This window comes from Hoplias malabaricus, chromosome 17 (genome assembly GCF_029633855.1).
Source record: "Hoplias malabaricus isolate fHopMal1 chromosome 17, fHopMal1.hap1, whole genome shotgun sequence".
Classification (NCBI taxonomy): domain Eukaryota; kingdom Metazoa; phylum Chordata; class Actinopteri; order Characiformes; family Erythrinidae; genus Hoplias; species Hoplias malabaricus.
Window position 1 is genome coordinate 20,306,459 of NC_089816.1, and position 24,029 is coordinate 20,330,487.

General features: G+C 43.5%; 1 protein-coding gene across 2 annotated transcripts; it reads left to right on the plus strand.

The window, feature by feature from the left end:
* The first annotated feature begins 755 nt into the window (after positions 1–755).
* Positions 756–17,007, plus strand: ids (iduronate 2-sulfatase). 2 transcript variants are annotated; one of them, XM_066648763.1, is made up of 9 exons: positions 756–902; positions 1,320–1,456; positions 5,175–5,352; positions 5,658–5,746; positions 6,312–6,512; positions 10,815–10,985; positions 11,992–12,118; positions 13,036–13,209; positions 14,045–17,007. In XM_066648763.1, exons 1-9 carry the CDS (start codon positions 830–832, stop codon positions 14,554–14,556), a joined length of 1,662 nt encoding a protein of 553 aa, XP_066504860.1. In that variant the 5' UTR covers positions 756–829; the 3' UTR covers positions 14,557–17,007. The 2 variants fall into 2 exon arrangements, with proteins under 2 accessions (XP_066504860.1, XP_066504861.1); XM_066648764.1 differs by lacking the exons at positions 756–902; positions 5,658–5,746 and having other exon boundaries at positions 1,323–1,456.
* Positions 17,008–24,029: the final 7,022 nt, after the last annotated feature.

Here is a 24,029-nt window from a genome sequence, read left to right on the forward strand (position 1 = left end):
TGTCTGTGTTACCCTGTGAAGGACTGGCGCCCCTCCAGGGTGTATTCCTGCCTTGCGCCCAATGATTCCAGGTAGGCTCTGGACCCACCACGACCCTGAAGTGGATAAGTGGTTACAGATAATGAATGAATGAATGAATTTATAATATTTTTATTTTGTTTTCCATGAAGTGTAACTCATATGTGCTGAAGCCTAAATCCCACTAAAAATCCCATTTAAAAAAAAATAATTATCTCACATTGTGAATACAGAAACCATTATGTTATGACCTATATTGTGCATTACAAAGGGTGGAAAAATATATTTGCGGTTCAGTCCTAGTTTTCTGGCGGTGTAATTACATTGTGACACACCAATGCTTACATATAAACGCTCACAACAGTGTTGGACACTTGCACAGGCTACAGCATAGACTCCGCAACATGCTTTTGCTCTTTGGCTCCAACTACATTTTCAGAGTGTAATTCACTTTTACAGCACTGACCTGAACTCAAGGTCAATGAAGAGAGGTGGTTTCTTACCTTCCTCCAAAAAGTACATAGTGTAATTTCTTTTAGCCAAGACAGAGGCCCTGTTCTCCCTGTTACAGCTCAGTGGACTATCACAATGATTTTGTAGCTATAATTTTAAGGAAAAAATATACCTAGTGTTGCTTTAAGGTCTCCTAAAATAACTGTCGGCAGCTTTAACAGTCTCCACCAATGGGATTGAAGCAGAGAGGCGGGGTTTTAAAACTCGGAAACAAAACAGAAGAGCATGCTCAGGGCTCTGTGGGGTGTGGGGAGGCAGAGAGGGGATTTTATTTATTTACAACTGTAACAGCTCCAAGATGCGCCCAAACACACACTTCTGGTTCTCTGTCCTTCTGTTACACTTCACGGAGCCGTTTACATCCGCTAAAGGTAAACAGCTAACTTTGTTTATTGGGTTTTACTCGAATAGTTCGTTCCACCTTAAATGACCCAGTAGATAAAGCTGCACTCGGGCTCCAGCTTCAGTATTAACTCTTATTTTAAAAAGATAGCTACGCCTACCAATGAACCTGAAAAGGACTGTTTTTCCAATTCACCATTCCACCTTAAACAAAGTGCAGCAGTCGCTTCATTCTCTACGAGTCTGAATGTAACCGCATAGGATTTAAGGTGGAAAGGAAAATATACCACTAATTACTTTTATTAATAGAAAGCTTGTAAACAGAACGTAACTGCTACAATTTAAGGTGGCACCATTTAAGGTGGAACGGGAAATTTCTCATGGATATTTTTGGTACTGTTATTCTGTATGCCGCATCCTCACCACCAACCTTCTTTTTCTCGTAGGGAAATTTAATGTACTGTTTATCACAGCAGATGATTTAAGACCATCTCTGGGCTGCTATTCAGATCCATTTGTCAAATCACCAAACATTGATCTGCTCGCCTCCAAAAGCACTGTGTTCTTTAACGCTTATGCTCAGGTAATTCACTTAACTCACACATAACTCACTATACCTTTTCGTAAGGCTTGATTTTCCTGTCTGAAATAAGGTCAAAGACATCATATTCACTCCTGGGGGTATTCCACAAAGTTGTCTGCTGGTCCAACAGGAAGTTGAGGGACATTCCTGATGGACAAACCCCTACTCCTGCACTGTGGAGCACCCCACTTTTCAGATGACATGTTTGGGTTGATTTTCTAAGTGAAAACAGAATTTTGTGCCTTTTAACAGAATCTACTAGTTTCTGTCCATTCAACACGTTTTTTTCGCTGTGAAAGTTCTACTTTCATGGTGCACCGCGGCGCAGGAGCATGGTCCCTTTGTTTACACCCAGGATCAGCTGATCGCGCTGAAGCCGGCCAGCATGGAGATCAGGGCCGCGAACATCCCAGACGAGCTCTGGAGACGGACGCGCAGGGGATGTAGAGGAGGAACGAACCAGCGCTCGGGGAAATCGGGGGCAAAAAGACGGAGGCTTATGGAGAAAAAGGCATATAAGCCGCGTCTTCCCACCGTCGTCATGGGCAACGTTAGATCGCTGGCTAATAAGATGGACGAGCTAACAGCGTTAGCCATGAGTCAGAAGGAGTATCGGCAGTGTAGTTTAATTGTTGCTGTGTTGGTGAACAACCGCTGGTGTTCTTCTGGTCACATTATCATCAAGGAGCGTATCTGTTGTCCGGACATTGAGCTGTTGGCTGTTGGACTCAGGCCATATTATTTGCCGAGGGAATTTTCCCATGTTGTTGTGGTCGCTGTGTACATCCCCCCCCCTCTGCCAACCCGACGTCGGCGTGTGACGTCATTCACTCCACCATAGCGCGTCTCCAAACTCAACACCCGACTGCCTTCATTGCCATATCAGGTGACTTTAACCATGTCCCTATGGCCAGGACATTACCAAACTTCACTCAGTATGTGGACTGTCCTACCAGAGAGGAGAGAACATTGGACCTGCTGTATGCAAATGTTAAGGAGGCATACAGCTGCTCCCCCCTCCCCCCTCTGGGTGGATCTGACCATAACTTGGTCAACCTTAGTTCAAAGTATGTGCCTCAGGTGAAGAGTCAGCCTGTGACCATGAGGACAGTGAGGAGATGGTCAGTGGAGACTTCTGAAGTGCTGCAGGACTGCTTTGAGACCACAGACTGACAGCATTCTATGAGCCTCATGGAGAGGACATTGACGGGCTCACAGAGTGCATCACAGATTACATCAACTTCTGTGTAGAATCCACTGTCCCAACTAGGACTGTTAAATGTTACTCAAACAACAAGCCGTGGGTAACAAAAGACATTAAAGCACTCCTCAACAAGAAGAAGAGGGCTTTCAGAGCTGGAGACCGGGAGGAGGTGAGAACGATTCAGAGGGAACTGAAGAGAACCATCAGGGAGGCTAAGGAAAGATACAGGAGGAAGCTGGAGTGGAAACTCCAGCAGAACAACATGAGGGAGGTCTGGAGTGGTATGAGGATCATCTCTGGCTTAAGGTCCAGCAACAACAGGGGAGTAGAGGGCAATGTGGACAGGGCCAACGAGTTAAATTTGTTTTTTAACAGATTTGACACTGTGAGCCCTGATCTCCCCCTCCCTGACTCCTCTGCTGTCGGGCCTCAACAGCCCACTCCACTCCCCCTCCCTCCCCTTCCTGATAGCCTCACCCCCTCCTGTGATAGTCCACATCACACCTCCTCTCCTCCCCCACCAGGGACCTCTACAGTGAATCTCACAGCTGACCAGGTGAGAAGACAGCTACAGAGACTCCACATGAACAAGGCTGCAGGCCCTGATGGTGTTCCCCCCCAGGGTGCTTAAAGCCTGTGCCACCCAAATTTGTGGAGTCCTGCAGCATGTCTTCAACATGAGCCTGAGTCTCCAGAGGGTCCCGGTGATGTGGAAGACGTCCTGCATTGTTCCTGTGCCAAAGACTCCGCGGCCCAGTGACATCAAGGACTACAGGCTGGTGGCACTGACGTCCCACATCATGACCATGGAGAGACTTGTCCTGGATCACCTCCGGCCCATGGTCCAGCCACTTCTAGACCCCCTCCAGTTCGCCTACCAGCCTCGTCTGGGGGTTGAGGATGCCATCATCTACCTGCTGAACCGAGCGTATGCTCACCTGGATAAGCCAGGCGGCACTGTGAGGGTCATGTTTTTTGACTTCTCCAGTGCGTTTAACACCATTCAGCCTGCTCTTCTGGGTGACAAGATGAACGTGATGCAGGTTGACGCCCCCCTCGTGTCCTGGATTGTTGACTACCTGACTGGCAGACCACAGTATGTACGTCTGCAGCACTGTGTGTCAGACAGAGTGGTCAGCAATACTGGAGCCCCACAGGGAACTGTCCTCTCTCCCTTCCTCTTCACCCTCTACACCACTGATTTCAACTACTGCACAGAGACTTGCCACCTCCAGAAGTTTTCTGATGACTCTGCACTTGTTGGATGTATCAGCAGGGGTGATGAGGATGAGTACAGGGAGATGGTGAACAACTTTGTTGCATGGTGTGAGCTGAACCATCTGCAGCTCAACGTGACAAAGACAAAGGAGCTGGTGGTGGACCTGAGGAGGGACAAAACGCCGGTGACCCCTGTGTCAATCAGGGGGGTCAGTGTGGACATTGTGGAGGACTATAAATATCTGGGCGTACACATTGACAATAAATTGGACTGGGCTAAAAACACTGACGCCCTTTACAAGAAGGGCCAAAGTCGTCTCTATTTTCTGAGGCGTCTGAGGTCCTTCAACATCTGCAGAACTATGCTGAGGATTTTTTATGAGTCAGTTGTGGCCAGTGCCATCCTATATGCTGTTGCATGTTGGGGCAGCGGGTTGAGGGTGGCAGATGCCAACAGACTTAATAAATTGATCCGTAGAGCCAGTGAGGTTGTGGGTGTAGAGCTGGACTCACTGATGGCAGTGTCTGAGAGGAGGATGCTGTCTAAACTGCAGGCAAGACTCATTCAGCCAAAATGCACTACAGAGTGCCACAGGAGGTCATTCCTACCAGTGGCTACCAGACTTTATAACTCCACACTTAAAGCACGACACCTTTCACATGTACAGTAATAACAATAGAACAAATTTTTTAATTATGAGTGTAACAACTCAAATGTGCAATACTCATACTGCTGTATACAGTATATCTGTATTTATTATTATAGATGTGTACATATTGTTTAACACATCTTTTGTGTTAAATTTTTATTAGAGTGTTTATTCTTTTACAACTGGTTGCTAGTGTAATAATTGCAATTTCCCCCTGGGATCAATAAAGTATTTCTGATTCTGATTCTGATAATATACATTTAGTAAACTTTTGTAATTAGATGTAATTATACAAAGTTTTGGCATGTTCTGATTTTCCATTGCATTTTATTTCTAGTGTTTCTCTCAGCGAAAAAAAAAAAGGATGCGGAAAATGGCAAAATGTGTGATCTGACCACAGCTGCATTGTCCGAACTTTGTTAAAAAATGGATGATTACTGCAGAGACGTGACTTGTGGCCCAAATTATATTCTATATTATTTCCACATTATTTCAGAATCAGGAAATAAACAAAGACTGCGATGAAAATTACAGACTGTTCTCTTTGGAGGATGTCACACTTTCTCTCACAAAACCAACAAAGCATGTGATTTGACCAGAAGTGTCTGTAATTTCACATGCTTCTTTTATATTTCCACTATCTCAGCAAGCCGTATGCGGACCCAGCAGAACCTCTTTCCTCACGGGTCGGCGGCCTGACACCACCAGACTGTATGACTTTAATTCATACTGGAGAGAGAGCGCAGGAAACTACACCACTCTCCCTCAGCACTTCAAAGAGAATGGATACCACACCTTTTCCGTGGGGAAGGTCTTCCATCCAGGTGAAGATTAATCAGTATGGCATTAGACTGAAGATCTGTGTGTGTGTTGTATACCAGACTTCAGTTACAGAATCAGTTTACACACTCACAATATGGGGCCGTGTCATGCATGAGGGTACGACACGTTTGTCGCAGCAACATAAATGAAGGTTAGGGTTGGGGTTAAGGTTAGGCAAGCAGTACTTGGTAATTATATGTGTTTGTGTGTACACAAGTCTTTATCTTACACACTGTTATAACTGTGTTGTCTAAAGTTGCTCTAATGGTGTATGTGTGTGTGTGTGTGTGTTCTGCTTGACCTAAAGGCATCACCTCCAATCACACGGATGATTATCCTTACAGCTGGTCTGTACCTCCCTATCATCCCCCCTCTTTCAGCTTTGAAAAGAGGAAGGTCAGTGTGTGTGTGTGTGTGTCTGTCTCTCTCTCTCTCTCTCTCTCTCTCTCTCTCTCTCTTTCTTAATTCTGAACAGTGAAAAACTCTTTTAAAGAAGTAAGTGAGCATTTTATCACCAGAAAGGAAACAATATTAATAAAAGTAATTATTTGTTTTCTGTGTCAAAGCCACTAGGTGTAAGTATAATGTCTGTTATGTCAGAAGATGCTGCGCAATTGCTCCTGTTTAGGGTTAAATGTTTTATACCAACTTTTAAAATGTATGAATTTACAAATTTACAAAGTTTTGAATAAATATAATTAAATAATAATTAATTAATTAAATTAAATATAATTAAAATTGCCACGGTGGCGCAGCAGGTAGTGTCGAAGTCACACAGCTCCAGGGGCCAGGAGGTTGTGGGTTCGATTCATGCTCCGGGTGACTGTCTGTGAGGAGTGTGGTGTGTTCTCCCTGTGTCTGCGTGGGTTTCCTCCGAGTGCTCGGTTTCCTCCCACAGTCCAAAAACACACGTTGGTAGGTTGTGGAAGGGACTCCTCATGTTAGTCCTGTTTTATCTTAGGTTTGCAAAGACAAAGACGGGACGCTTCATAGTAACCTGCTGTGTGCGGTGAATGTATCCGAGATGCCTTTGGGAACGTTGCCGGACCTCGAGAACGCCGCCCAGGCCATTAAGCTGCTCAAGTCCATGAAACACTCAGGGGGTCCCTTTTTTCTGGCAGTGGGCTTCTACAAACCTCACATTCCCTTCAGGATCCCACAAGTGAGTACAACAATGGAGATGATCTTAATTTGGTGTCTTGTGTTACGATGTAGTTCAGGGTTTTATGGAATAAATAGAAGATGTAACATTTATGATTTTAGAACAGAAACTGGGATGAAAGCAGTGTTTCTGATTGGTTGTAATACACAAAGTTTTCGCGTAAACTCATCCAAAGCATCAAAAATGCGACATTGCTACTGAGAAAAGTCCCAGTTCTCCTCGTCATTTCACAGAACCTCAGTCTCTCTTCAGCACGTTGTTCACATGCATCCTTTACTTCTGATTATATCAATAACATTTACACAGCGTTTACATTGTGATCTACAGATGATTTAAAGTGTACAGGAGGGTGTGTAAAGGTTATATGGAAATACTTCCCCATTTTATATAAGGGACGTTAGCATCCGGTCCTGGAACAGATCCCCCATGCACACCAAAGGCGTACCATACCTTTTTATATAAAGTAAGGTGGTATTATCATTAACAGCTGCCCTTAATCCGTATGTTTGTGCAGGTTTATTGTGACACTTGCTGTTACTACACCACAGATTTTAACATGGGAGTTATAACTCATGTCTAAAGAGTTTTAGTGCAGTACTTAGGGCTGTTTACTTCACTTAGATACATAGAACCTACCTGTTCTACTCTGTTGTAGGAGTACCTAAAGAACCCACCTGTTCTTCTCTGTTGTAGGAGTACCTAAAGAACCCACCTGTTCTTCTCTGTTGTAGGAGTCCCTAAAGAACCAACCTGTTCCACTCTGTTATAGGAGTACCTAAAGAACCCACCTGTTCTACTCTGTTATAGGAGTACCTAAAGAACCCACCTGTTCTAATCTGTTATAGGAGTACCTAAAGAACCCACCTGTTCTACTCTGTTGTAGGAGTACCTAAAGAACCCACCTGTTCTACTCTCTTGTAGGAGTACCTAAAGAACCCACCTGTTCTACTCTGATGTAGGAGTACCTAAAGAACCCACCTGTTCTACTCTGTTGTAGGAGTACCTAAAGAACCCACCTGTTCTACTCTGTTGTAGGAGTACCTAAAGAACCCACCTGTTCTACTCTGTTGTAGGAGTACCTAAAGAACCCACCTGTTCTACTCTCTTATAGGAGTACCTAAAGAACCCACCTGTTCTACTCTGTTGTAGGAGTACCTAAAGAACCCACCTGTTCTACTCTCTTATAGGAGTACCTAAAGAACCCACCTGTTCTACTCTGTTATAGGAGTACCTAAAGAACCCACCTGTTCTAATCTGTTGTAGGAGTACCTAAAGAACCCACCTGTTCTACTCTGTTGTAGGAGTACCTAAAGAACCCACCTGTTCTACACTCTTATAGGAGTACCTAAAGAACCCACCTGTTCTACTCTGTTGTAGGAGTACCTAAAGAACCCACCTGTTCTACTCTCTTATAGGAGTACCTAAAGAACCCACCTGTTCTACTCTGTTATAGGAGTACCTAAAGAACCCACCTGTTCTAATCTGTTGTAGGAGTACCTAAAGAACCCACCTGTTCTAATCTGTTGTAGGAGTACCTAAAGAACCCACCTGTTCTACACTCTTATAGGAGTACCTAAAGAACCCACCTGTTCTAATCTGTTGTAGGAGTACCTAAAGAACCCACCTGTTCTTCTCTGTTGTAGGAGTACCTAAAGAACCCACCTGTTCTTCTCTGTTGTAGGAGTCCCTAAAGAACCAACCTGTTCCACTCTGTTATAGGAGTACCTAAAGAACCCACCTGTTCTAATCTGTTATAGGAGTACCTAAAGAACCCACCTGTTCTACTCTCTTGTAGGAGTACCTAAAGAACCCACCTGTTCTACTCTGATGTAGGAGTACCTAAAGAACCCACCTGTTCTACTCTGTTGTAGGAGTACCTAAAGAACCCACCTGTTCTACTCTGTTGTAGGAGTACCTAAAGAACCCACCTGTTCTACTCTCTTATAGGAGTACCTAAAGAACCCACCTGTTATACTCTGTTATAGGAGTACCTAAAGAACCCACCTGTTCTACTCTCTTATAGGAGTACCTAAAGAACCCACCTGTTCTACTCTGTTATAGGAATACCTAAAGAACCCACCTGTTCTACTCTCTTATAGGAGTACCTAAAGAACCCACCTGTTCTACTCTGTTATAGGAGTACCTAAAGAACCCACCTGTTCTAATCTGTTGTAGGAGTACCTAAAGAACCCACCTGTTCTACTCTGTTATAGGAGTACCTAAAGAACCCACCTGTTCTACTCTCTTATAGGAGTACCTAAAAAACCCACCTGTTCTACTCTCTTATAGGAGTACCTAAAGAACCCACCTGTTCTAATATGTTGTAGGAGTACCTAAAGAACCCACCTGTTCTACTCTCTTATAGGAGTACCTAAAGAACCCACCTGTTCTAATCTGTTGTAGGAGTACCTAAAGAACCCACCTGTTCTACTCTCTTATAGGAGTACCTAAAGAACCCACCTGTTCTACTCTGTTGTAGGAGTACCTAAAGAACCCACCTGTTCTACACTGTTGTAGGAGTACCTAAAGAACCCACCTGTTCTACTCTCTTGTAGGAGTACCTAAAGAACCCACCTGTTCTACTCTGATGTAGGAGTACCTAAAGAACCCACCTGTTCTACTCTGTTGTAGGAGTACCTAAAGAACCCACCTGTTCTACTCTGTTGTAGGAGTACCTAAAGAACCCACCTGTTCTACTCTCTTATAGGAGTACCTAAAGAACCCACCTGTTCTACTCTGTTGTAGGAGTACCTAAAGAACCCACCTGTTCTAATCTGTTGTAGGAGTACCTAAAGAACCCACCTGTTCTAATCTGTTGTAGGAGTACCTAAAGAACCCACCTGTTCTTCTCTGTTGTAGGAGTACCTAAAGAACCCACCTGTTCTAATCTGTTATAGGAGTACCTAAAGAACCCACCTGTTCTACTCTCTTGTAGGAGTACCTAAAGAACCCACCTGTTCTACTCTGATGTAGGAGTACCTAAAGAACCCACCTGTTCTACTCTGTTGTAGGAGTACCTAAAGAACCCACCTGTTCTACTCTGTTGTAGGAGTACCTAAAGAACCCACCTGTTCTACTCTCTTATAGGAGTACCTAAAGAACCCACCTGTTATACTCTGTTATAGGAGTACCTAAAGAACCCACCTGTTCTACTCTCTTATAGGAGTACCTAAAGAACCCACCTGTTCTACTCTGTTATAGGAATACCTAAAGAACCCACCTGTTCTACTCTCTTATAGGAGTACCTAAAGAACCCACCTGTTCTACTCTGTTATAGGAGTACCTAAAGAACCCACCTGTTCTAATCTGTTGTAGGAGTACCTAAAGAACCCACCTGTTCTACTCTGTTATAGGAGTACCTAAAGAACCCACCTGTTCTACTCTCTTATAGGAGTACCTAAAAAACCCACCTGTTCTACTCTCTTATAGGAGTACCTAAAGAACCCACCTGTTCTAATATGTTGTAGGAGTACCTAAAGAACCCACCTGTTCTACTCTCTTATAGGAGTACCTAAAGAACCCACCTGTTCTAATCTGTTGTAGGAGTACCTAAAGAACCCACCTGTTCTACTCTCTTATAGGAGTACCTAAAGAACCCACCTGTTCTAATCTGTTGTAGGAGTACCTAAAGAACCCACCTGTTCTACTCTCTTATAGGAGTACCTAAAAACCCACCTGTTCTACTCTCTTATAGGAGTACCTAAAGAACCCACCTGTTCTAATCTGTTGTAGGAGTACCTAAAGAACCCACCTGTTCTACTCTCTTATAGGAGTACCTAAAGAACCCACCTGTTCTACTCTCTTATAGGAGTACCTAAAGAACTCACCTGTTCTAATATGTTGTAGGAGTACCTAAAGAACCCACCTGTTCTACTCTCTTATAGGAGTACCTAAAGAACCCACCTGTTCTAATCTGTTGTAGGAGTACCTAAAGAACCCACCTGTTCTAATCTGTTGTAGGAGTACCTAAAGAACCCACCTGTTCTAATCTGTTGTAGGAGTACCTAAAGAACCCACCTGTTCTAATCTGTTGTAGGAGTACCTAAAGAACCCACCTGTTCTACTCTCTTATAGGAGTACCTAAAGAACCCACCTGTTCTAATCTGTTGTAGGAGTACCTAAAGAACCCACCTGTTCTACTCTCTTATAGGAGTACCTAAAGAACCCACCTGTTCTACTCTGTTGTAGGAGTACCTAAAGAACCCACCTGTTCTACACTCTTATAGGAGTACCTAAAGAACCCACCTGTTCTACTCTGTTGTAGGAGTACCTAAAGAACCCACCTGTTCTACTCTGTTGTAGGAGTACCTAAAGCTCTATCCAATTGAGAACATGACGTTGGCTCCCGATCCAGATGTTCCTAAGAAGCTTCCAAATGTGGCTTATAATCCCTGGATGGACATCCGTAAGAGAGAGGACGTCCAGGCTCTGAACATCAGCTTTCCGTACGGCCCGGTTCCCAAAGACTTTCAGGTAGAGCGTCATATCAAATGCTTCCTTAACTGTCTGATTTTGTAGTGTGCATTACTTAAGGATAAAATATTTAATGATCTGTTATTATCAGGAAAATTTGGATCAGCACGTACTGCAAGTAAAACTCAAATCAAATGTGTTCGGGTGTAGCGTTTTTTCCACCTGATGTTGTCACAAAGCAGCTTCACAGAAATCCAGTAAAGACCGAAGTTTTAACATGAAACATAAAACCCATGAGGTGAATACGTCAGGGTTGACAGTGCCAAGTATAAACTCCCTCAGAGCTGAAGGAAGAAACCTTGGGAGGAACCATGGCTCACACGGGGACCTATCTCCCTCTGGTCAAACTACCTACAAATTATTGAAAAAAAAAAAAAAAAAAGTCACTGTGCCACCGCATACAGCCACTGTTATGCCCATGTCTACTGATGTGATCATAGTAGTGATAGTAGCATAGTAGCATTATTATTATTATTATTAGTAGTAGTAGTAGTAGTAGTAGCAGTAGCAATTATTATTATTATTATTAGTAGTAGTAGTAGTAGTAGTAGCAGCAGTATTATTATTTATTGTTATTATTAGTAGTAGCAGCAGCAGCAGTATTATTATTATTATTATTATTATTATTATTATTAGTAGTAGTAGTAGTAGCAGCAGTATTATTATTTTATTGTTATTAGTAGTAGTAGTAGCAGCAGTATTATTATTTTATTGTTATTAGTAGTAGTAGTAGCAGCAGCAGTATTATTATTATTATTAGTAGTAGTAGCAGCAGTATTATTATTTGTAGTAGTAGTAGTAGTAGTAGTAGTAGCAGCAGCAGCAGTATTATTATTTGTAGTAGCAGTAGCAATTATTATTATTATTAGTAGTAGTAGTAGTAGTAGTAGTAGTAGCAGCAGTATTATTATTATTATTATTATTATTAGTAGTAGTATTAGTAGTAGCAGCAGCAGTAGTAGTAGCAGTATTATAATTACTATTGTTATTGTTATCTCTGTTGCAGCTCCATATTCGTCAGCACTACTTCGCGGCCGTGTCGTATGTGGATGCTCAGGTTGGAAAGATCCTGCAGGCTCTGGATGATCTGGGCTTATCTAAGAAGACCATCGTCGTGTTCACCTCAGACCATGGTCAGTAAGTCTAACAGCTCAGGAGTAGTTCGTCATTATGAGTTGTATTTTGTAATCTGTGAATTTAATTGTGCATTTTTGTTGAATGATTTGCGCACACTCTGAAAACTTGTTGAAAGATGTTACATTTTACATATTCAATTTTACTAAACACAGCAAGTTCAAACAATTCTAATATTATTTGCAACTGTTTTTAATTTCTGGTGTTGTTTTGAGCATTATTGTACTATACTTTGTAATGATATTAAGTTATATTCCGCTCAAACTGCCTACCTTTAATGTGGGATCTGATGATGATATCATAGGGCCCTGTTGTTTTTGTTGGTCTCCACCAGATGGCAGTATTGAGACATGAGGTTTCTGCTTGTCTTCCTCAAACTTTATGATATACATAACATTTACAGCACTGTTTTTTTAAACCATTCTCCCAGAGTGGTGTGAAGGCTCATGGGAACATCTGATGATTTGCATAAACGTCCTGTCCAGAATAACATCTGTATTGATTGGCTGGACGCCGCAGTTGAGCTGAGATTGATTACAGATGTCTAACCACCAGTTATGCTCGGTTGTTCAGTATACAGTTTTAAATGGTGTGGGATGCTCAGGAGTAGCCGCACATGAGCCAAAGGTCACCAAGTTCAAAACGAAGAGTTGGCTAGAGGGCTTCACCCAGTATGTGGTGGTGAAAGTGGGAGTGGTATTTCACCAAACACCAGCCTAACCCTGAGTAATGTTACTTTCTTCCATCAAATCCTCATAGAGATGTTTCCAGAAAAGATGGGACTTTGGTATTCAGATGCAGCATAAAGGATGGAATTAATTCATTAATTAAAAACAAATGTGGAGAAGCAGTATTTTATTTATTTATTTTTTCCAGACAGCGCTGAAATGCTGATCCAGTGTGTTCCTCTTTCCAGGCTGGTCCCTTGGTGAACACGGAGAATGGGCCAAATACAGCAACTTTGATGTGGCCACTCGAGTGCCGTTGATCATGTACAAGCCGGGAGTGACCTCTCCTTTCCCTCGGCCCGGGGAGAAGGTCTTCTCCTTCATAGACGTGTTTGACAGCACGCAGCAGCCGTTTGGCAAAGGTAAATGTTCTCGCATCATCCGTCAGGTTCTCCTGACTGCAGCGAGGTTCCTTGGAGAATGCTTCACACAGTTCGTTGAAGTCAGTTCTTCAAAATCTGATCACAGTTTGCTGGAACATTAACGGCCCTTTGAGTTTTTATTGAGCAGAAAGGTTTAGGAGATGTTTAACTGAGGGAGGAATGCTTTAGTGGCAGGATGGAATCATTTAAAATGCTCTTATCTAAAAAGCTTTTAGAATGTTGTATGTGGAACACAGTTCTGTTTCTTAATGAAACGTCTGTGACCTGCTTTGGTCCAAACCCCACGAGCCCCACAGCAATGTTCTCCCCCTGTGTAAACAGCCCTGTTCAGAACGCCCACTTTCAGCACCTGTTCCTTTAAATGATAATGAGCCGCTCTCTGTTCACCCCGACCCCGAGCGCACAGCAGTGAGGAGCAAGCAGCAGAAGCTCTGGTTTTTAGCCCTTTTCACTCGGTTCTCTTTCTTGTCCGTGCTCTTATTTCTCCGTGCTTGTTGTGTCTGTTTTGCTGTGTTTAACCTCGTATTTGCGCTCTCATATAAACGCAGGTCCAGTGCTGTGATTGGACAGACTCTGACAGGGGGCGGGGTGATTCTATAGTCTTTGGACTTGATGTCAGAAGTGGAGATCAATCAGAACGGCTCGTTGGTGGTCTTGTTTCACAGTGTGTGGGTTGGTGGGCTCCAGATCCCCATATTAATGTGCACATACTACATTGAAAGAGGGATGTTATTTTTCATATGTCCTTTTAAGAGTTTGTGTCTATAAAGTGTATATTTAAATTACGGGTATACTCTGTATATCTGTTTCCCAGGTTTTTCGGTACGCAGTATGGTGGAGCTGGTGGACCTTTTCCCCACACTGTGCTCCCTGGCCAAGTTACCAGTCCCTCCCTCTTGCCCCGTCCCTTCCTTTAGCATCCCACTGTGTACGGAGGGCTACAGTTTGTCTCGGACGCTCGTCACTGATCACCGGGCGGTTGCTTTCAGCCAGTATCCACGCCCCTCCGACAGCATTCAGATCAACTCGGACCTCCCTGACCTTGCCGATATCCGCATCATGGGCTACTCCGTGCGATCCGATGACTACCGCTTCACACTTTGGGTGGGATTTGACCCTGTCCACTTCCAGGCGAACCAGACGGACCTCCACGCTGGAGAGCTGTACGTCCTCAGTGAGGACCCGGGACAAGACAACAACATCTTCTATGACTTCACTTACGCTCAGCTGCTGCAGAAATTCAGCCTCCATCCGCAGTGGACAGAGAGCCTCAAACAGCACTTGATGTTTTTCAGAGCGGCTTCTAAAACCAAGTGGACTGTCTGATCCTCCGTACGTTTCACTGGAGCCAAACACAAGGGAATGTTTTCTTGTTAGTCTTTGTTACACTGATCTGACTGTAGTACTATGTGCATTATGCCTTGCTGTAGTCTTTTGAAAATGGTTTGTAGCGCTTATTTCTATGAAAACATGGTCATATTTCAAAATTTTGGTGCTCCTCGGTCAAATAACATGCTGTTATTGATTTTCTAAGTGAAAGTAAATGAACACATCCTCTACAAGAGGACACTTCTGCACATTTTTATGAACAGTTATGATTTATTTGATATTGGTCAAATATTTGATAGAACTGACATATTGAGAGGGAAGTCACTTTATCGTTGCTTTTATTTGTTCTCAACATGTGAAAACACAGGGGCACGGTGGAGCAGGTCTCTGTCACAGTGTGTGTGTTGTCCCCGTGTCCACACAGGTTTCTTCCGGGTGCCCCTGTTTCCTCCCACAATCCAAAAACACACATTGGTAGGTGGATTGGAGACTCAAAAGTGTCTGTAGCTGTGTGTGTGTGAGTGAATGTGTGAGTGGGTGTCGCCCTGTGAAGGATTGGCGCCCCCTCCAGGGTGTGTTCCTGCCTTGCGCCCAGTGGTTCCGGGTAGGCTCTGGACCCACCACCGCCCTGAACTGGATAAGGGTCACAGACAGTGAATGAATGAAAAGAGAGTTATACACCAGAGAGTTATGAGAACAAAATTTCATGTGGAACTCTGCAATAGAAACAGTCCAAAACTGATCGGACATAAATCATGTTACATAAAAACAACACAAGGTAGTATTTTTAGTGAAAGTGAATTACACTCTGCGACTGTAGAGGGAGCTCTAGAGCAAAAATATCAAATCTTATATTATTTTAACTACTGCTCAAAACGTTTAAAGCCCTGATTAGGGCTTTGTTTGACAAGGGCCAGAATTTAATGTGTTCAAAGTATTTCACCTAATAAGTCAATAAAAGTCATCATTTGACCAGGGGAAGGGGTCAAGCGTGCGCACGACTCTGTTACTGTTCAGAGAAAGGGATTTGAGCCTGTTAACCTCACAGCATCGGAGAGAGGAAACCGTGCCTCGTTACTGAGAGCTGTACAATGTGAGCTAATGCAGAGAGTTTGTAATGTGTTGTTGAACACAGAGGGGAGAAAAATAAGGAGAACTAAGGGATGGAAAGCTTTTCCGAGGCGACGCTGTGATTTGGTAATTTATCAGGTCACTAAGTCATAATTGTATTTTCTCTCGAAGGCCAGCAGAGACTTTCCCGGTGCTAAACTCATGTTTTCCGAGACGCTGCGATGAAAATCAGCTTTAAATATAGAATTTCAAGGCGCGCTCTCTCCCGCAGCGGAGTTGCCAAGGCAATTAGACTTTAAATGTGAAAACCTGCATATGCCACAGCTCGGATACACCTCGGAGAAGGCTTTAATGCTGAGGAATGTTGTGGCTGATGTCCAAAAATAAAAAAGGGAAAGGGGTTTTCAGGTGTGACTGTAGCATCCTGCTGTTAAATTACACAATGTTCACTCACCCTGAGCCTCACTCTCCCTCTGCTTTCTGTTTGTAAGACCTTCCCAACTCACCCTCTTCTCTTCAGGTTTTGTTTTTCTCCCCTCTCTCTCTCTCTCTCTCTCTCTCTCTCTCTCTCTCTCTCTCTCCCTCTCCCTTCTCACCCTCTGTCTCTCTCATGTAAGATGCCACACTGTTTACTCCGACCAAGTATAAATAATTTTTGAGAGAACCTATTCAATATTTATGTGGAATCAAATAAATATATATTTTTCTTCTCTCTGAAAAAGCACAAAGTATGAGCCAAGGCTGTGTTTGTGTGTGTGTGTGTGTGTGTCTGTCCCTTTTTAAACCCTCCCCCACCCCCTCACACCTTCCTCCACATCTTCCTTCCCAAATATATTCCTCTAAATGTGCAGCAGGAGTGCTGTGGTGGGGAGATCCTGAGGGAACGGTGGTGTATACGACTCCAGCAGACAGGCTTCACTGCCAGCTGGTCCGGAAAATTCCACTGTTCTCTCTCTCTCTCTCTCTCTCTCTCTCTCAGTCTGTCTGAAAGCAAGGTGAGGGCAGAGGAGATGGATCCTGCAGCTGATTGAAGCTGATATTCTAACAGCACACATGAAATTAGCTTTGCATTCGAATCCTGAAAGCCACTGATAAAAGTCCACTTTTTTTTTGAAGGAGGTTTGGGTTTGTACCAGGTTTCAGGAAAGTAGTATAATTTCATCTCACCGACATATACATTTTGTGAAAGACATAAATTAAGTGGTCACTGTCAGAACAGACTCTTCCTTGCTCCGTTATATACTAGTTTTCAGGAACTTGGAATAATGTGAACATCTCATGTTCATATCTCATGTTCGTCTCATGTTCATAATGTGAACAAATATGAACTGAATGTCGATCCTTTACTAAAAGGAAAATCACTTGTACTTCAATAAATACAGTTTTTACTACTCATCTCTGAACATATAAAAGGTGTTTTAACATCTAAGGGTTTAAATATCTCCAAACATTATTCATTCATCCATCACAAACCTGAGTGATTAGTTAGAAAAGGGCACTGCTTCCAGATCAGTGTCAGTGGTTTTAATCTTGTGGCAGAAGGGTGTATCTTGGTAATGAATTATTTACTGAACATATTTTGCCATGCTTCTCTTCAATGGAATTATCCTTAAGAAGGCAAACAAACACACACACACACATACACACAGTTTGATTTAGTGATGATTAATGATTTGTATTAACCACATTAGTTTCAGCATGATTCCTAACAGAGAATCAATGCAGACATAGTCAGGGATCAGTGCTCTGGATAATAAACATCGATTTCCATAACCAGTTCTGGACTAGAGCAGCTCTAACTAATGACGGGGTGTGGACGTCTGAGGAGCTGCAGAGGTCCTGAATTCATCTTCTGAATCTAATTTGCAATTGACAAGGTTTTGTTTTTAACATTAGAGAAGGGGGAAGAGCAGTGGTTAACAGAAGTGGGCGCTATGAGGATATTTTATCATGATCGTGACACACAGCATGGATTTCTCAGGATATTGCGAATGTTAAAGATGTAGCTGAAGAATATGTAAATAAGAGAAAAGTTTATTGCATTTCTATGGAGTTTGAAGGTGGCGCAGGGCTGCAGCAGGTAGTGTCTCTGTCACAGGTCCAGAGTCCTGGAGGTTGTGGGTTCGAATCCCGCTCCGGGTGATTGTCTGTGAGGAGTGTGGTGTGTTCTCCTTATGTCTGTGTGGGTTTCCTCCAGGTGACTGTCTGTGAGGAGTGTGGTGTGTTCTCCCTGTGTCTGCGTGGGTTTCCTCCGGGTGACTGTCTGTGAGGAGTGTGGTGTGTTCTACCTGTGTCTGCGTGGGGTTTCCTCCGGGTGATTGTTTGTGAGGAGTGTGGTGTGTTCTCCCTGCGTCTCCGTGGGTTTCCTCCGGGTGATTGTCTGTGAGGAGTGTGGTGTGTTCTCCCTGTGTCTGCGTGGGTTTCTTCCGGGTGATTGTTTGTGAGGAGTGTGGTGTGTTCTCCCTGTGTCTGCGTGGGTTTCCTCCGGGTGACTGTCTGTGAGGAGTGTGGTGTGTTCTCCCTGTGTCCGCGTGGGTTTCCTTCGGGTGATTGTCTGTGAGGAGTGTGGTGTTTTCTTCCTGTGTCTGCGTGGGTTTCCTCCGGGTGACTGTCTGTGAGGAATGTGGTGTGTTCTCTCTGTGTCTGTGTGGGTTTCCTCCGGGTGACTGTCTGTGAGGAGTGTGGTGTGTTCTACCTGTGTCTGTGTGGGGTTTCCTCCGGGTGATTGTTTGTGAGGAGTGTGGTGTGTTCTCCCTGTGTCTCCGTGGGTTTCCTCCGGGTGACTGTCTGTGAGGAGTGTGGTGTGTTCTCCCTGTGTCTGCGTCGGTTTCCTCCGGGTGATTGTTTGTGAGGAGTGTGGTGTGTTCTCCCTGTGTCTGCGTGGGTTTCCTCCGGGTGACTGTCTGTGAGGAGTGTGGTGTTTTCTCCCTGTGTCCGCGTGGGTTTCCTTCGGGTGATTGTCTGTGAGGAGTGTGGTGTTTTCTTCCTGTGTCTGCGTGGGTTTCCTCCGGGTGACTGTCTGTGAGGAATGTGGTGTGTTCTCTCTGTGTCTGTGTGGGTTTCCTCTGGGTATTTCGGTTTCCTCCCGCGCTCCAAAAACACATGTTGGTAGGTGGATTGAAGACTCAAAAGTGTCCGTAGGTGTGAGTGTGTGTCACCCTGTGAAGGACTGGCGCCCTCTCCAGGGTGTGTTCCTGCCTTGCGCTCAATGATTCCAGGTAGGCTCCGGACCCACCGCCGCCCTGAACGGGATAAGGGTCACAGACAATGAATGAATGGAAATAGATTTTTTTAGCTCTGAAGTGACACTACTTCATTGTGTCTGTGTTGAAATGTTGTAACCCATTTTTTTCCCAGTGATTCTTCTTCATGTTGTGAAACAGCTGTTATACTGACACCTACTGGCCAGGGTGTATCAGATATTTTGCAGTGGGACCCTCTGTGTGGAGCATAAACTCGTTCATTCAGGGATCATAGAGCAGTTTGATTCTTGAGCTTGTGTGAGTAAATGATTAAAAATGTTAAATTCGTTTCACAGTGTGAATTTCCCTCACAATGTGGTGTGTGTGTGTGTGTGTGTGTGTGTGTGTGTTCACTCAATTAATAAACTAACAAGATGATCCTGGAGTGAGTTTTGTGTTCAGTTGTCATTTCACATTGTGCCCTTTGAGTATTACAGCCACATAACATGTATTTTAAAGAGGAACGGACTGTTTTCATTAGGTACAGTCGTTCCATCATGACCTCAGCCTAGAAGCCACAGAATCGGCGGTGTTGAGGCCCAGCTCGGGCCCCTGGCCTCGGGATAAAAAGCATCGGGTACGTGTTTACGCTAGGCCTAACATGGAAGCCATAAAAGACAGCTGGGCTGTATTATGAAATAGTCTGTGACCTATTACTTTTGCAATCAAAGAGGTTTTGATCACAGGGCTTTCGTGATTAAGTCAGAGATTCTTTAGGGAAGCGTCTCCAGACTCGACACGGCTCACAAACATCCAGCAAAACAAACCCACTCTGAAACTTCAGCCTTAATAGCTCAGTGGAAACCCGCGCTATCGGGAAACTGAGTCTCTGGATCAAAGCAGATCTCCGGTTTCAGGAGAAGTCTCATCAGCTTGTGTGGAAGCGGAGGAGTGATGGGTTTGTTTACTGAGGTCTTCTTAATGTCACTTCTGATATTATCAGTGATTAAATTTATCCCGAGCCTTGAAGGGATTGTCTAAGATTGTGGGGAAACACAGTTCTCTATGGTTTGTTTACGTTCAGCAGCACTGCATCTTTTAAGATGGAATAGAGGGTTTGATGAGAATAAAGACTGTTGTTCATTGTTTGAAGTGTAACTTATCTGTGTTTATTCACTGTTTGAATTCTAACAGAAACTCATGTGTAACTCGAGCTGTTTAGTTTTGAAGCACCGTTGCTAATGCAGTTAGTTATCTCCTGAGTGTGGAGACATTTCCACCTTAAGTGATCAGAAACAGCAAAAATAAGTCAGTGTTACCCCCCTATGGAGCAGGAATAGAGCAACATCCTCTCGGTTGGTGCTTTTCAGCGTTTGGAGTCTCTCCGTTGTTTAAAAACCTCCAGATGGCGTTTCTCTGCCGTGAGCAGAGAGAGAGAATGCCTAGCATACCGAACCCATTTTTACTCATTTACAGACACTGGGGCTTCGTTAAAAACACATTAGAGCGGTTTCCAGGGCAAACACAGAGTAGCACATGGAGAGGAAACTTCTTTTATAAAAAGTGTTTTTAGATTTGAATTGTGAATGTCACCTTTAACTACTTTAACTGTACGTTAAGTCCAGCTGCACGATAAATACACAGATAAACACAAGGACTGCCATTATTTTGCACCCTGTCATGTATTAATATGTAATGAAGGCAAAGGGTTTGTGTTATATGGAGAGGAACATGTGCCACATTGAAACACAGTCTCTACAGTGGAAAAACATGATTTGCAGTTACACATGACATTACTTTTCAGTAGCAACATGCAGATTATGTTCCAGAATGAAAACAAGACCCCGACTGTGACTGCATTTCAGTGTGCCATAAATTCCTCTCCATTTTTTAGTTGTGTTTCTGGTAAATATATATAACTCTCTGATTTTTCCGCTAATAGTTAATGCCTGGGTGGTGTATGATTTTAGAACAGTGCTCTATCAAGTGAAATTGCTTAGAAAAGTCCAAATCAATCAAAGTTAAACTTGAGAAGCTTGAATTAATTCCTCTCCACCGTTGGCATTGCTCTGGGCACTGAAGAAGGCGACATCACAGGCAGATCAGGACCGAATAAACCAACTTAACACCACCTCCCTCTGTTACAGTTGGAGTATCATCTAGTTTCCTGTGGGCCTTGTGAATGCTGGGAGTTCTGGATGGCGTTTGGCAGCATAGAGAGGTGTGGAGAGGAGAGGAGAGGAGTGGAGAGGCTGCTAATGACTGTGCAGGTCCGGTGGGGAGACAGCAGATGAGAAAGACAGAGAGAGAGAGACAGAGAGAGAAAGAGAAAGGCCCAGTGTGGCACAGATAATAGCCCAGGAACTGATGCCCTCCATCTGCCGCAGCGAGGGAGCAGCCCTAGACCTGTGGGCACTGCCACTCCATCATTATTGCCCCCACAACGCTCCCCTGGCACTGCCCTGGCATTTTACTAATGTCATTTTCTCAGCCACAGCACTGAGGCCTGGAAAGAAAAATGCAGAGAGACAGCGGCCCACTTGGCCTGCCTCAGCAAAACACAAGCTCGGGGAATATTCATGTTCATTATCTCCCTAATACAGCACTGGAGACAATGGTGAGGAGAAACTCCTTCAATTTATTCAAATTTAACTCAGAGAGATTTGAACTTTTCTAAGTGTTGTGCAGCAGATGTTTACTTACAGACTCAGAGACCACCCTGCACTGATTTAATTTTCTGTCAAGTTGCCCATTGAAAAAAGCTGTTAAATATAATTTATTCCTTTCTGTTTCGTGCTCATGTTAGGGGCAGGGTTTCTCTCTCATGTTAAGACACTGTTTGCCCCAATTTCCCTTATTTTTTTTAATCTCACCTTTATCAAAGACTCTATTTATTACAAGAAGCTTCCAAACCTCTCTCTCTCTCTTTCTCTCTGCTTCAGATCATTATCTATCAGTTTCATGTTGTGATTAGATGCTGCTGTTCAAAATATAAATCACACAATCACAACTGTGTACATTCACACACGAATCAGACAGTTACAGACTCTTTATAGAGGAAATGTATGTTTTAAAACCCTCAACAAGATAAATATTACTATGATCTGTCTCCTATTGAAAACGTGAGCTTCATCATTGAGAGGAGACTCAGATGACGGAGATTAGACGTGTGTTGAGCAGCTGAAATCATGTGTCAAATGAGTATGGGCATAAATATAAATTCCACATTTATCACACCACTGTAGTATGTTACTTTATGCTGCGTTACCCTCAGCGCTGCTAATCACGGCTTTATCGGTCACTTTCTTTGAAAGTAGTTTGCATAAGTCCCCCTCCACCCTACACCCCCCCACCCCACCCTCGGTGTGTCTCCCAGCCCCAGCTCATGTTGGACTAATGAGTACTAACTTCAAAGATGCATATTTATCTGTTTTGACCTCCTTTTCGAGTGACAGCTGGCGGATGCCACATTTCTGTTGCAATTATTTCCTTGGAGAGACATCCTTGGAGAAGCAACGTGAAACACGCGCTTGGCCAGTGCGCCCAAACCAATTCGAATGAGTTAATTGAACACGCAAATTTGTCCAAAGAGAGTGGAATATGATTATTATCTGATTATCAGCGTCTGAGACCAGCTTGTCTCCAGAATCTAAGCACATGGTGATCTGCATATTGAACTCCAGACGTGTTTGAATCAGTGGTAATTGGCTCGGGAATGTGAAGCAGCTCCTTAGTCAGCTCACAGAGCCCAGACAAAGATCTTTTTTTACATGTTAAAGGTAACGTTTCGCCCCCTGTGAAGCACGACCAGATTCCAGCTGAACTGCAGCCCGTTTTGCAGATTATTCTTCTGCAGTCTTTTACAGAACACTCTCTCTCTCTCTCTCTCTCTCTCTCTCTCTCTCTCTCCTTGCTGCTGATCTTGGGCTTGGTGGCCTTCAGATGGCCATCTGCTCTGATGGTGTGTCATCTCTGATGGTAAAGAGCCATCTGTTTGGACCAGGCCGAGTCAGGCCTCATCCTTGGGATAAAGAGCGAGGCTAAAACTGAAGGGTAACGACCGCTGGGAAGTAAGAGCTGCCGCACAGAGCACTCTCTATCACTCAGGCTTTACTGGAATGAAGTGGGGATGAGGGGCAGGATCTGGCAACACTGGCGATAAAATTCGAGGAATTTGTGAGCGCCTGTCCCTAGGGCTTGGTTCAATTTTGCCAAGGTGGTCATTCTCTAAAATATAATAATGTAATGTTTATACATCGGTGCTCCTCCTGACCAAATCAAGATCCTGAACATTGCAGCTGCCCTGATGAAATGACCTGAAATGGGTTGAAATAGCTCATTATTTTTTTTTTTGCAGAAGTGGAGAAGCTGTGGGTTTGGGTTGAATGTGCGAGTTACTGAGTTGTGGAGCATAATATCATCTTTGTAAATAAGAATAATTAATATTATAGGGGCATATTTACAGTCAACTCTGTAAAAGTACAGTAAATTGTCTTAAAAACATTCTGATAATATATTTTTATTATTGTATTTTGACATGAAAGGAGACATATTTCCATTATATTATTCTATATCCGTGTAAACTGCATCACACAGCACAGTTAACCCTTAGAAGATCAGCTTTAACAAAAGCCATTGTCTGATAAGAACTGCGCTTCCTCCACAGCTGAGACGACCTTGAGTAAGGCACCTAAACTCACACAGCTCTGTACTCCTCATCACTAGTGTGTGTGTGTGTGTGTGTGTGTTCACTGTAACAAATGGGTTAAATACGGATGACAGGTTTGATGACGACAAAAACACGTTTGACCTTTCGCTAAAAGGTCAAAGTTTGTAGACAGTTCGTCTGAAATGAAGGGCGTTGATCTGTTTGCATCTTGGCTTTTTTGGGAAGGCTTTGCACTAGGTGTTGGAACATTGCTGTGAGGATTTGATTGCACGGCATTTACCTTTTTTTACAGTGTACTCGTCATTTCTTAACAAAAAAAAAACAGAAATACGGACTCCAACCTCTTCATAAATTGTGAACAAATTTAATTTGTACATGACATAATTAACTACAATAATGTGCAAAATTCAGAGACCACCCTTCATTTAATTGACTCCCATTGTTCATTTTATAGGAGCTACTTTTGATTGCACAAGGGATTAAGCAAAAATGTTATGTAATTTCCTGAACATGAAAAATTAATTATTTATATTTATTGGCTGTTTTGA

Excerpts from the sequence above, each read along its gene's own strand:
- ids (XM_066648763.1), top strand. The coding sequence starts at position 830 with ATGCGCCCAAACACACACTTCTGGTTCTCTGTCCTTCTGTTACACTTC. Across the intron at positions 6,513-10,814 it reads TTCCCTTCAGGATCCCACAA|GAGTACCTAAAGCTCTATCC; the intron begins GTGAGTACAACA and ends ACTCTGTTGTAG. Across the intron at positions 10,986-11,991 it reads CGGTTCCCAAAGACTTTCAG|CTCCATATTCGTCAGCACTA; the intron begins GTAGAGCGTCAT and ends TCTCTGTTGCAG.